Raw genomic sequence first — 14326 nt, 5'->3', positions numbered from 1 at the left:
TTTGATTATAAAATGCCGCATTGCCGCCACATGGCCCAGGCCACATAGCCCCGTGAGTTAATGAGCCGCCTATTTAGCCAAGCCACCGTAGTGAATTATTTTTGGAAGAAAACCTTCCATAATTGAGCATCTTAATGAATTTTGACCTGTACCCTTGATCATTCATGCTATAAAGTTGTCACACAACGTAGGCATATGCATATCAATATCAATTATCAACACAACCAAAAGATGCAATTGCTAGAAATTAATAGTGATATGTATAACATAATTGTCATAACTACTAAATATGTAGCATTCTTTCTAGCTACGTACTACACTCTTAAGCATACGATCCTACGCTACAATCTCAAGATCAAACTACCACCAAGCCCGTTTCTCTCTTTCCCCGTCATTGGCCACCTCTACCTCTTTAAGAAGCCCCTCCACCGTTCTCTAGCGCGTTTGGCCACCCAATATGGTCCAATTCTCTATCTCAAGTTTGGAGCTCGACGCGTTGTGCTTGTGTCATCCCCTTCTATTGTGGAGGAGTGCTTAGTCCGGAATGATGTTTTTGTGAACCGACCTAAGCTCCTCTCTGGAAAGTACAATGGAAATAACTTCACAACTATTGCATGGGCCCCATATGGGGTCCATTGGAAAAATTTACGTAGGATTGCAGCCGTTGAGATTCTGTCTCCTAAACAGTTGCAGATCTTATCAAGGATTCGGGCTAATGTGGCCCAATCCTTTGTCCGTAGGATTATGAAGTTACAAGGTAGTAGTGAAGACGATGTGGTGGAAATGAACTCAGCCTTATTTGGGCTAACCTTAGATAACATGATGAAGTTGGTAATGGGGAAGAGTAATTTTGAAGAGGGGGATGAAGGGATAGGATGTTGTAGAAGATTTGAGGAACTTGTAAAGCAAAGTTTTAATAGGAGTGGGGTTTCAAATATAGAAGATTTTTTGCCTATCTTAAAGCTGTTTAAGGGGTTTTATTGGTCAAACGAGAATGTGCTAAAGACGATCAAAGAAGATTGCAATGAGATCATGAAAGTAATGCTAAAAGAGCATAGGAAAATGGAGGAGGAGGGAAGATTAACTGAGGATAGAAAGAGATCAATGTTGCATGTTTTGTTGTCCTTACAAAAAAAGGATCCTCCATATTATACAGATGAGTTGATCAGATACTTCATCTTGGTAAGTCTCCAATACTTTTATTTTCACCAATTTCAGATCGAGTTTAATATAAATATTTGTATTTTATATCTAGAGTTAACTTACAAAACACAAATTATTCATTAAGCTAGACTTTAAGTGTACGATAATCTATAAAGAAAAAAAAAATCAAGTATAGTTTTGTTAGATTCGTAATAATGTATAATGAATTAATATGTAATTTTCATAATTTTTTTCATTACAAAATTAAAGATATTTAACAATAGAATACTGCATGTAAAACGATGATTGATATGATCTGAACTAATTTTTTCTGATCTAATTTGATTGAACTTATTATTTTTGAAATAAGATGATCTAAACAAGGCATAAGGTATTAGTGTATTAAATTATCACAGGACAAGTTCTCTATATATAAACCCGGTGTGCAATAATAATTATTGAACATTGGTAAAATTAATTAGTCTAAAATTATCAAAAGTTACCGTAACATAAATCAATTTCACTTTTTGTACTGTTTATTTAGAAGATTGTTTTGTTAAAAAGAATAAAAATTAATTCGATCCCAACATGTAAAAGTAATCATGTTATCCTAGCTTATATATCTTTTTTTTTATAACCTATTTACATGAAAAATTATAACATGTTTAAAGTTAGCCTCAAAGTAGGTTATAAATTAATCTAAAATTGTTCGACATATACGAATATTATTTTATACTTTTATGCGGTTTTGTTATCACAAAAAATATTGTGTAAGTTACTTATTATGCATGTCACATCGTATATAGGGCCTCTTTCAAGCTGGAACAGATACCTCAGCAGCAACTCTAGTATGGGCACTTTCCCTCCTTCTCAACAATCCTGAAACCCTCAAGAAAGCTCAATCCGAGATTGACTCAAACATAGGACACAAACGTTTAGTTGAAGAATCTGATAAGAACAACCTCCCTTATATCCAATGCATCGTGAACGAAACATTAAGAATGTATCCTGCCGCACCTTTAGGGTTACCTCGAGAATCTATAAGTGATTCTAGAGTAGGAGTCTACCTCATACCACAGGGCTCAATGCTCGTGTGTAACATATGGGCTATACACAATGATCCAAGTATATGGGACGAGCCACGAAAATTCAAGCCAGAAAGATTTGTGGGAGTTGATAGGAATAGGTTAGGGTGTAAGTTTATACCTTTTGGTATTGGGAGGAGGGTTTGCCCAGGGGAACATTTGGCTGGTAAGGTAATTTGGTTAGCTATCGCGACAATGATCCAGTGTTTCGAATGGGGACGTGTTAGCCATGAATTGATTGACATGAAGGAAGCCGGAGGTGTTACCATGACCAAGCTTCATCCTCTACAAGTTAAGTGTCACCCTCGAACTTGCATGATGGATCTCATTTCTCATCTTTGAAGCATATTATATACAAGTATAATATAGTGAATGAATTATTTGTATAAAATTCTCAAATTAAAGTCTTGTGTAACGTTGTCCTACCAGCTAAAAACTCTAATAAATTCAAATAAGTACAGTGTACTAAGAAAAGGATGTACGAAGTATTACATAAAAGAATGAAAAATACTGAAATGAATATACTCTTGTAATATTTAATACATATCCTCCATTATTGCTGAATCTAATCTGCGTGACTCTGTAAATAAAACCCAACTAATATACTCCTTTCTTTTCTTTTTCTTTTTTTTAAAAAAAAAAATGCATTGCTGGGAGTTTTACACTATTCATACCCTATTAGCTTTGACTTTTTAAACTAATACTTGTATACAACATGTACATGTTAATTTAACATGTATTCCGTAATATGTTATTGGATTAATTGATCACAACTCTCACGATGTCTACATTTTTTTTTTTTTTTTTGGGTAATTTTACGAATATGTAATTATTGAAATTATTGATACGGATGGTCACAGTTGTGTTTCGACAAATGTGAAAACTAACACAATTTTATCATAATTAACCCTACCATCTTTTTTATCTCTTAAAATATATAATATCCATTGGATTTTTTTTCTTCAGCTTTTTAATTTTCTGAATATATTTGGTATTAATCTATAAGATATGTACAATACATACAACTCTTTATTGGCGGGGCCGGAGCTAAGTTGAAATTTATGGGGCCAATTGAACACACTTATTTCTATAGTTTATAAACACATATTCTCTGTGGTATATTTCAAGACAAATCTAACAAAATTACACATCAATATATTTTTTTCTAACGTATAAATCATAAAACATGATCAAAGGAGATTGTGTGAATAGTGTAAAATTCCAAATATTGGGATTAAAAAAATGGAGGAAGTATGTTACAAATATATAAGATGAAAAAAAAATTTACTAATTTAAAATTAAATTATGTAATATGAAAAATATAATATGCTGATTGAGAAAAATCTATCAATTTAAAGTACAAATACTTATATGTGTCAAATTTCTTATATACACATAAATTTACATGCATTATAATATATAATATGAATTTGTTTAAAGTTCTAGAATTAAAAACATATAGGACTCTTGGTGTGTATAGTATACAAGATACTATACACGCTGGGCCAAAAGTTCCTTTTTTCTCCGTTTGAAGTGATCCTATATCTTATTGCAATTTTAAATATTTAGCTTTGTAATCTAACTACCAAACATGTATTGTTCCTAATTATATGTATATTCACAAAAATGAACTCAAACTTAACCCATGACTTTTCCCGATTTCCCCTTCCAATCCTCATCCCACTACAAGAAAAAGGCCTGATTCCGACAGAAAATGTCCCTCGCTGAAAGTCGAATTTCCATCGCAAATCAAGTTTACGACGGAATTCCGTCGTGACGTTCCGTCGGAAAACCTTTCGTAGGAAAAAGTGGATTTTTCGAGGAAAATTCCGTCGGAAAGTGGTTCTACGACGGATTTTCCGACGGAACCTGTTCCGTCGTTAAGTAATTTGACTTTCATGAATGATCCGTCGCAATATTACGACGGAAAACTCCGTCGCTGGAAGGAACATCAACGACGGAAAATCCGTTGCAAATGTAATATTTTACGACAGAATTATATTCCGTCACTAGTTTACGACGGAAAATTCTGTCGGAAACTACCGACGGAATAATATTCCGTCGCAAAATAATAAATTTGCGACGAATATTTCCGTCGTTGAGTTTCCTCCCAGCGACGGATTTTTCTCCCTTTTTCCGTCGCAAATGTTTTTTCCGACGAATTTTACATTTTTTTCCGTCGCAAAAAAATATTCATTTCAAAAAATCCTGGTAATTATTTTTTTTTAAAAAAACATCGTTAATAACCTATATTCCTGCACCTAATACCTGTGAAAATTAAAATCATAATCGAATTACGGAAATATTAACATATATATTTCCACAAAAGCTATGCTACAAAATATGTAGTAATTCTACAAAAGCGGGAACATAATCAAACGCTACATAAATTCAAATTAAGTACATGTCCATACTACATAAACCAAAGCTATGCTATACAATTGTCGGGGTACCCTGGCTTGCTCCTCCACTACCCGGGTCATCCCTAGGGCCTCGACGCTGAGGCTAAAAGGTGGAACATGTGTCGTTGTTTGCGAATCGACTCATGAACTCATTCCACCTTTCCTCGGCTCTCCTCTCCATTTCAGCCACTTCAACTTGAATTCGGGTTTGCATCTCAACTTCCATTTCACTCCGAAGTTCACTCCGAATTTCACTCCAGAGTTCACTCCGGATTTCACTACGAAGAGCCTCCACCCTATGCTCCATCAAATCCTGCATCAGAGAAACAACGGACGGTGTGTACTGCTGTAAAGACCTAGAAACTCGACCCATCCGGTTGCCATAGTACAACTCTGCACTTTGGCCAAGTCCCCTCACCCGACCCTTCTTGTTGCGACCACCCACTCTCCCAATACAACTCATTAGGACTCTTTTTAATCCCTTGAGTGGTGGCTTCTTCAACATTCTTCTGGTAGTTCTCCTACAAGAAATACATTATACAATAATATATAGTTTAAACAATTTACCAACAACATAAGTTACAAGTAAAGCAAATAAACATATAAGTGATTATGAATTGAAATGACATAAAATAAGCTAATTTCTAAGTTTATAGGGCCATATCATCAAAATAAAACCATTTAAAGCCAAAATGGCTTCTAACATGCCTATTTTCTTCATTTCTTAACTTATGAATTCATTCTTTCTCAAACCATCTCATAATTACATAGTTATAAATGAATATGACTTGAAATGACATAAAAGAAGCTAATTAGTTTATTGGTCCATATCATCAAAATAAAGCCATTTAAAGCCAAAATGGCTTCTAACATGCCTATTTTATTCATTTCTTAACTTATAAACTCATTCTTTTTCAAACCATCTCATAATTACATATTTATAAGTGAATATGACTTGAAATGACATAAAAGAAGCTATTTTCTATGTTATGGGTCCATATCATCGAAATAAAGCCATTTAAACCCAAAATGGCTTCTAACATGCTTATTTTCTTCATTTCTTAACTTATGAACTCATTCTTTCTCAAACCATATCACAATTACATAGTTATAAGTGAATATGACTTGAAATGACATAAAAGAAGCTATTTTCTATGTTATGGGTCCATATCATCGAAATAAAGCCATTTAAACCCAAAATGGCTTCTAACATGCCTATTTTCTTCATTTCTTAACTTATGAACTCATTCTTTCTCAAAACATCTCACAATTACATAGTTATAAGTGAATATGACTTTAAATGACATGAAAGAAGCTATTTTCTATGTTTATGGGTCCATATCATCGAAATAAAGCCATTTAAACCCAAAATGGCTTCTAACATGCCTATTTTCTTCATTTCTTAATTTATAAACTCATTCTTTCTCAAACCATCTCATAATTACATATTTATAAGTGAATATGACTTGAAATGACATAAAAGAAACTATTTTCTAAGTTTATGGGTCTATATCATCGAAATAAAGTCATTTAAAGCCAAAATGGCTTCTAACATGCCTATTTTCTTCCTTTCTTAACTTATGAACTCATTCTTTTTCAAACCATCTCACAATTACATATTTATTAGTGAATATGACTTGAAATGACATGAAAGAAGCTATTTTCTATGTTTATGGGTCCATATCATCGAAATAAAGCCATTTAAACCCAAAATGGCTTCTAACATGCCTATTTTCTTCATTTCTTAACTTATGAACTCATTCTTTCTCAAACCATCTCATAATTACATATTTATAAGTGAATATGACTTTAAATGACATAAAAGAAGCTATTTTCTAAGTTTATGGGTCCATATCGTCGAAATAAAGCCATTTAAACCCAAAAGGGCTTCTAACATGCCTATTTTCTTCATTTCTTAACTTATGAACTCATTCTTTCTCAAACCATCTCACAATTACAAAGTTATAAGTGAATATGACTTGAAATGACATGAAAGAAGCTATTTTCTATGTTTATGGGTCCATATCATCGAAATAAAGCCATTTAAACCCAAAATGGCTTCTAACATGCCTATTTTCTTCATTTCTTAACTTATGAACTCATTCTTTCTCAAACCATCTCATAATTACATATTTATAAGTGAATATGACTTGAAATGACATAAAAGAAGCTATTTTCTAAGTTTATGGGTCCATATCGTCGAAATAAAGCCATTTAAACCCAAAAGGGCTTCTAACATGCCTATTTTCTTCATTTCTTAACTTATGAACTCATTCTTTCTCAAACCATCTCACAATTACATAGTTATAAGTGAATATGACTTGAAATGACATGAAAGAAGCTATTTTCTATGTTTATGGGTCCATATCATCGAAATAAAGCCATTTAAACCCAAAATGGCTTCTAACATGCCTATTTTCTTCATTTCTTAATTTATGAACTCATTCTTTCTCAAACCATCTCATAATTACATATTTACAAGTGAATATGACTTGAAATGACATAAAAGAAACTATTTTCTAAGTTTATGGGTCTATATCATCGAAATAAAGTCATTTAAAGCCAAAATGGCTTCTAACATGCCTATTTTCTTCATTTCTTAACTTATGAACTCATTCTTTTTCAAGCCATCTCACAATTACATAGTTATTAGTGAATATGACTTGAAATGACATGAAAGAAGCTATTTTCTATGTTTATGGGTCCATATCATCGAAATAAAGCCATTTAAACCCAAAATGGCTTCTATCATGCCTATTTTCTTCATTTCTTAACTTATGAACTCATTCTTTCTCAAACCATCTCACAATTACATAGTTATAAGTGAATATGACTTGAAATGACATGAAAGAAGCTATTTTCTATGTTTATGCGTCCATATCATCGAAATAAAGCCATTTAAACCCAAAATGGCTTCTAACATGCCTATTTTCTTCATTTCTTAACTTATGAACTCATTCTTTCTCAAACCATCTCATAATTACATATTTATAAGTGAATATGACTTGAAATGACATAAAAGAAGTTATTTTCTAAGTTTATGGGTCCATATCATCGAAATAAAGCCATTTAAACCCAAAATGGCTTCTAACATGCCTATTTTCTTCATTTCTTAACTTATGAACTCATTCTTTCTCAAACCATCTCACAATTACATAGTTATAAGTGAATATGACTTTAAATGACATGAAAGAAACTATTTTCTATATTTATGGGTCCATATCATCGAAATAAAGCCTTTTAAACCCAAAATATTAAGTTTAGATACTAAATTATATTAAAGTTGTTACCACAATGTTCTTAACTTTGGCATTTGCAGGAACCATTCCTTTCCTAGGGCCCTCCTTGAAGTGTGTCTTCATGAAAAGATCATGTGTAGTTGGTAATTGGCCTTTGTTTTTCGCCGCCTTTGAATGTACATGCACCAAAACAAATTAAACTTGTCATTTCAATGTAAACCACAATTGTTATCTTTTTCTCTTGCCTAAAAAACAAACTCACCATCCTTTTTGCATGTTGTACAGATGAAAGTGAACCTTGATAGTGGGTTGGTTCAACCACATTGTCCATCGACCCGCCTCTTCTGTTCTTCTTGTTTTGTTCAGACCGCTTCTTGTACGTATCATCATTGGAAACAATGCACATCATCTCCTTGTGGACATCTTCGATCAGCCATTTCGGCTTCTTACCGTTCATCCTGTGTGTGATTGTGTGAAACATGTCCCTCAACCGATTTGCGAACTTGACTTCGAAGGTTCGCTTCACATGGTCGTTCAACTCAGGTGCCCATATGCATTGTTTCTGCATATGACAAACATTTAAAGTTATCAACCACAACTCCATCAATACATTTAGTAATACATAGTTATAAGTAGAAAATGTCATACGCAAAACAAGTTCCACCAATGCTCTTTCGTTGTATCATCAACCTCTCCGTAATTCCTCCAAGGCTTTCGATAGTAGCTTGTTAGGGTGCCGGATACGGCCTTTACCACAGGTTTATCATCAAACCTATTTTAACGTGCATCATGAACAAAAACTAAATAAATAGTTCATGTTAGAGTAATACATAGGTCAATGATAGGAAATATGGATACAAAGGGAAGGAAATCACAGCTACATACATACCAGCACGTGGCAGGGTCTAATACCACCAACTGAGAAGAGTGTGAGGCTTGTTGCCCCTGAAGCTGTTGCCCATGATGATGTATCTACATCTGTGTTTGAGGATCCTCATTGTCACCCAAATCTTCCGCGTCCTCCGCGTCCACCATGTCCTCGTCATCATCATATATCAAAACTTGCCTTTTCTTCTTTCCCTTATTTCTCTTCGACGTTTCTCCTTTTTTCCCTCCTGCCATTACCACCTGAAAAAGATGTTAGTAACATGTCATGATATTATTAACATTACAAAAATTACAAGTATAATGAGATGTAACAAAATTAACAATAGAACGACAAACTCTTTAATTGATTTTACAATAACAATCATTCTCAACCGACAATTACACAACTACAAGCAAATTCTCCTATTCATTTTACAATAACAAGCACATTCTCCTAGTCGTGACTTTCATCGCTACTATCACTACTGGTATCATCACTACTATCATCTAAAAACACATCGATGTCATCATCCTCGTCACTATCACTAGAGTCGACGCTAGATTCATCATCTTCATCACTTGAGATTATTAAGTAGCCATCATCATCTTCGTCGTCATCCTTAACTAGGTCATAGTCAGGAATGTCATTCGGTGGACAAAGTGTTGCATGGACTTGTGGGGACAGTGCCTGCATAAAATCAAGGTCCACTGGAGCATCAACCACTGACCTTGCTTGTGTTTTAAACACAGCCCACCATTGAACTCCATCCCGTTTTAGGCTAGGGTAGGATGTGTAGTACACTTGGCTGACTTGATAAGACAATACGAAGGGATCATACTTGGGGTATTTCTTAGTATGATTCACTTCGACAAGCTTGTATTGTTCATGTATGTTCATACCCTTACCACAATCCATCCAACTACACTTAAACAAAATAGTCTTATACTCTTTTTTTGGACCAGTGTAGACAAGTTCAATTATATCGTCTAGAATGCCAAAGTACTCTCCACCGTCCTCACTAGACACACACACACCATAATTCATCGTAGACTTGTGTTTTCCATGGGAATGTGTATGGAAATTAAATCCACCAACAAAAATCTGCCTCCAAGTTCGAACACGCTTGAAAGGACGCATGCACAATGCTTGCAGGACATCCGAATTTGGTTTCTCTTCAACAACCTATTTACATCACAATTCAAGAATTAATTAAACTGAATTGCAAGATCTAAAAAACATATTTAAAGAACCAGAACATTTCTATCACCTTATGGTGAAACCAATCAGAGAATTCGGCATCACATTTGTCCATAACTTCTTCTCTACGCAAAAAAGGTCGGGTACTAAGAACGTAGTCCTCAAACTTCCTATTAGGTCAATGACACAAGAGAAATTAGTAATTCAACCATTTTAATTCTTCAGAACTATGAATAAAATTCAGTCCTTAACACGTATACCTTTCGTATTCACCAAGAATGCCGCAGTTTCGTAAAACGAACAAATGAGCACACTTGAGTTCCTTTTCATCTAAATACCAAGTTTTGTGTCAACTGACGCCTGAAAGTAATTTGAGCAGAAGTTTGCTATCTCTTCGGTGAGATAAGAATTGCATATAAAACCTTCAACTCGAGCCTTGTTCCCAATTTTACATTTCAAGTGATTAAGGAACCTGCAATTAAATTAATATAAATAATTATGTAAATAGGTCATGACTATGAAGGGTTTGTATGAAAGAGGAAGTGAAAGAGATTTTCATTTACCTTTCAAAGGGATACATCCATCTATATTGAACAGGACCACATAACTTGCCCTCTATGGCAAATGAATAGGTAATGCTCCATGGAGTTGAAGAATGCAGGAGGGAACACCTTCTCAAGCTTGCAAAGGATTTCAGCTATGTTTTTCTTTAATCGCTCATGTCACTAATGGTGATTGTGTAACAACACAAATCACGGAAGAATTGACTGATCTCTGTAACCGCATTCCAAATATGGGTAGGGAGCAATTCCCTCAAAGCAGTGGGCAACAACCTCTCCATGAACACGTGACAGTCGTGGCTTTTCATACCATAAAGCTTACAGGCTTGTAAATCTACGCATCTCCTCAAATTGGAGGCATATCCATCAGGAAAACGCAACTGTTTAACCCAATCACACAACACTTTTCTTTGAGCCTTGCCAAGAGCGAATGGGGCTTTTGGCATGAACTCTTTTCTTCTATCGTCCTCCAGCAAATGAAGTTGTGGCCGTTTACAATATTTGGCAATGTCATTTCGAGCCAATGGCGTGTCACATGTATGCTTTTTCACATCCATTATGGTGTGGATTAACTAATCAAAGAAGTTCTTTTCAATGTGCATGACATTCAAGTTGTGACGGATGAGCAGATGCTTCCAATAAGGAAGCTCCCACAACGAGGTTTGCTTGAACCACCCTTTTTTTGCTTTTTTGAGGTGTTTCAATGCCTCCGGCCCATCAGTTGCCTTTAGAAGGTGTCTCACACATTCCCACAATTCTTCACCTGACATGATGTGTGGCGGTGAACCTTTTTCGACTTTGTTTTTGCAAAATGCAGTTTTACTACTTCGAAAAGGGTGATCTGTTGGAAGGAATTGGCGATGGCAATCAAACCAAGAAACTTTGCCACCGTGTTCAAGCCAAAATGCTTTTCTTTTATCCATAGAATAAGGACAAGCCTTCTTACCCGCTGTGGTCCAACCAGACAACATACCGTAAGCCGAGAAGTCACTAACGGTCCAAAGGATGGCTGCTCGAAGACTGAAATTTTGTTTCCTCGAAATGTCATAAGTATTTGCGCCTACTTCCCATAATTGTTTCAACTCTTCTACCAACAGTTGCATATACACATCCAAATTTCCCTTAGGGTTCTTAGGATCAGGAACGAGCAACGAAAGGAACATGAATTGTCTTTTCATACACATTGAGGGAGGCAAGTTATAAGGGGTTAAAATGACAGGCCAACAGGAATATTGTCCCCCAAACTTACCATGAGGAGCAAAACCATCTGTACACAAGCCAAGTCGAACATTACGAGGCTCACTGGAAAATTCTGGAAAGCAATTGTCGAGGTGTTTCCAAGCTTCACTATCACTAAGGTGCGCCATTGTGCCTTGAACTCGAGGATTTTTCGAATGCCATGTCATTTCCTCCGATATGTTCTTGGTTGCATAGAGCCTTTGCAATCTCGGTTGATCGGAAAATAAATTAAAACATTCAAAGGCACTAAGCTACCTTTAGAAGTCTTCTTGTATCGGTCGCTACCACACACCCTACATGTAGATAGCTGAACATCATCCTTTCAAAACAGCATACATCCTTTCGGGCATGCATGAATCTTTTCATGAGGCAACTCTAACCCCTTCACAATCTTCTTCACCTCATAGAATGTGTCGGCCATATGGTTGTTATTAGGAATCGCCTCATTTACCAAAGAAGCAAACCCATCAACACACCTATGGGGCAAATTATACTCGCACTTAAGACTAGTAATTCGGGCAGCCATCACTAACACAGACAATGAACTCCCTTTGTATAATGGTTGTTCAGAAGCCTTTAACAAATCCAGGAAATGCTTAGCTTGTGCATTAGGCTCCTCCTCTGCCTCTTCTGAATGCCCTTGATCTTCATTATGACCAAAAGCATCGAAAACCATTTCACAATATTCATTTGACGGTCCTTCAGGAACTCCCGGAAACCCTTCCCCATGACACAACCACTCATAGTAATTAGGTACAAAACCCTTGCGGTACAAATGAATTTTAACCGTTTCCGCATCCCAAAGCCGTTTGTTCTTACATTTAAAACATGGACACCTAACTTCATTCGGGTTGCTGCTCTCAGGATGATCTTCCACGTATTTAAGGAATTCATCTACCCCTTTCACAAATCCCGGATTAATAGAATGCCCAACCTTCCTTTCATACATCCAGCTACGTTCTGTTTGTTTCATGATTACAACTTCTACACAACTCACGAATATGTATAATTACATTAGTCACAATGCGTACTGAATATTCATTATCCATCAAAATGTTACGAATATGCAAATAAGATTGTACATGATGTCCAAAAGTCCTTATCACTCCAACCTAACCCATCCTTGGACAATTAATCTTACTAGCGAATGTATGCCAGGTTATCAATTCAATGGAAATCCGACAGCATTTCCCTTAAGTTCTCCAAGTACATGATGTAGGCTATTAGATAACCCGTCATATGTACCCAGAGAACATTGTAAAGAAATGACAAGCCAGGATATTCCCTAGAATCAATAACAAGGCATACATTCACCACCTAAGTGAGAATAAACGCCCAAAGACAGTCCCAACCGGGGACTATCCAAGACATACTCCTAATGAGTATGCCTTGAACGGGTATCTAGGCAAATGATTATGCAAATGATTCATTCAAAAATATATAAAGTAATTATAACACGCTCATTTAAAAATATGCCAAGCAAATTAGATAACACAACCATTATAAAGTAAAGAACACTCATAATTAAATTATAACAATCATTAGAGGTAAACCAAATATATCATAATCATAATTAAATTGATATAAACAATCATATATAACCAACTAGTATTCATAATTAAATTGATATAAAAAATTATTAAACATTACATTAAACATTATATAAAACAAATATTTTTTTACTAAATTAACTAACATACATTATATTAAACTAAAAAAAACTAACATACATTATTAAATTATAATAAATTAAACTAAACTAACATACATTATTATAATAAACTAAACCAATGTAAACTAACATATCATGCCGTACATTATTATAATAAAATATCAACCTAAACTAACATATCATGTCATACATTATTATACTAAACCAAACAAAATTAACATGTCATGTCTTGCATTATTCTAAAAAACCAAACCAAACTAAACTAACATATCAACCATTATTATTTCTTATAATAAAGTAAAGCAAACTAAACTAACATAAAATAAATACTTGAATAAACTACATATATCTAAGTCACTAACATGCCAAGTATAAACTAAACTAACAATTTTAGAAATTAAAATGTCACTAACCTCTAGATCTGCACTTTTTATTGAGATTCAAAGCTAGGAAAAGATACAAATCCTACAAATAATAACAATTAAACCTTATTTAGGGTGTAAAATGTCAATTTTACATTTAAAAAAAATGAAAAAAAAATTAAAAATAAAGGAACACTTACCGACGGCAACACGGCGGAAGGATGAAGGTGGTGGTGGTTTTGGTCGGAGCAAGGAAGGTGGAGGAACCTGAAAAAAGGGGTGGTGGTGGTTAGGGTTTAAAAAAAAAAATTAAAACAGAAATTAAAAAAAAAAAAAAAACTCACCGGCGGCTGGCCGGCTTTTTGGAATGCCGGTGACGGGAACGAACTGTGACGGGAATGAACGGCGGCTGCTACACCGGTGGTGGCTGTTCACACCGACCGGTGTTAGTGGTGGCGTTTTTATTTTTTTTTTTTTTAAAAAACCAAAACAAACTTACCGGTCGGGGAGAACAACAAGAGGGCTGGCGACGGCGAATTCGGTGGCGGCTAGCGACGCT

At 35.0% G+C, this 14326-nt stretch overlaps 1 protein-coding gene across 1 annotated transcript; it reads left to right on the top strand.

The window, feature by feature from the left end:
• The first annotated feature begins 258 nt into the window (after positions 1-258).
• On the top strand, positions 259-2578 carry LOC145592595 (cytochrome P450 81Q32-like). The gene is made up of 2 exons (XM_081649100.1): positions 259-1182; positions 1950-2578. Exons 1-2 carry the CDS (start codon positions 259-261, stop codon positions 2568-2570), a joined length of 1545 nt encoding a protein of 514 aa, XP_081505226.1. The 3' UTR covers positions 2571-2578.
• The last annotated feature ends 11748 nt before the right edge of the window (positions 2579-14326 follow it).

This window comes from Chenopodium album, chromosome 18, assembly GCF_948465745.1.
Source record: "Chenopodium album chromosome 18, dcCheAlbu1.1, whole genome shotgun sequence".
Lineage (NCBI taxonomy): Eukaryota > Viridiplantae > Streptophyta > Magnoliopsida > Caryophyllales > Amaranthaceae > Chenopodium > Chenopodium album.
Note: the sequence above shows the minus strand (reverse complement) of the source record. Positions and strands in the feature narration are given on the sequence as shown.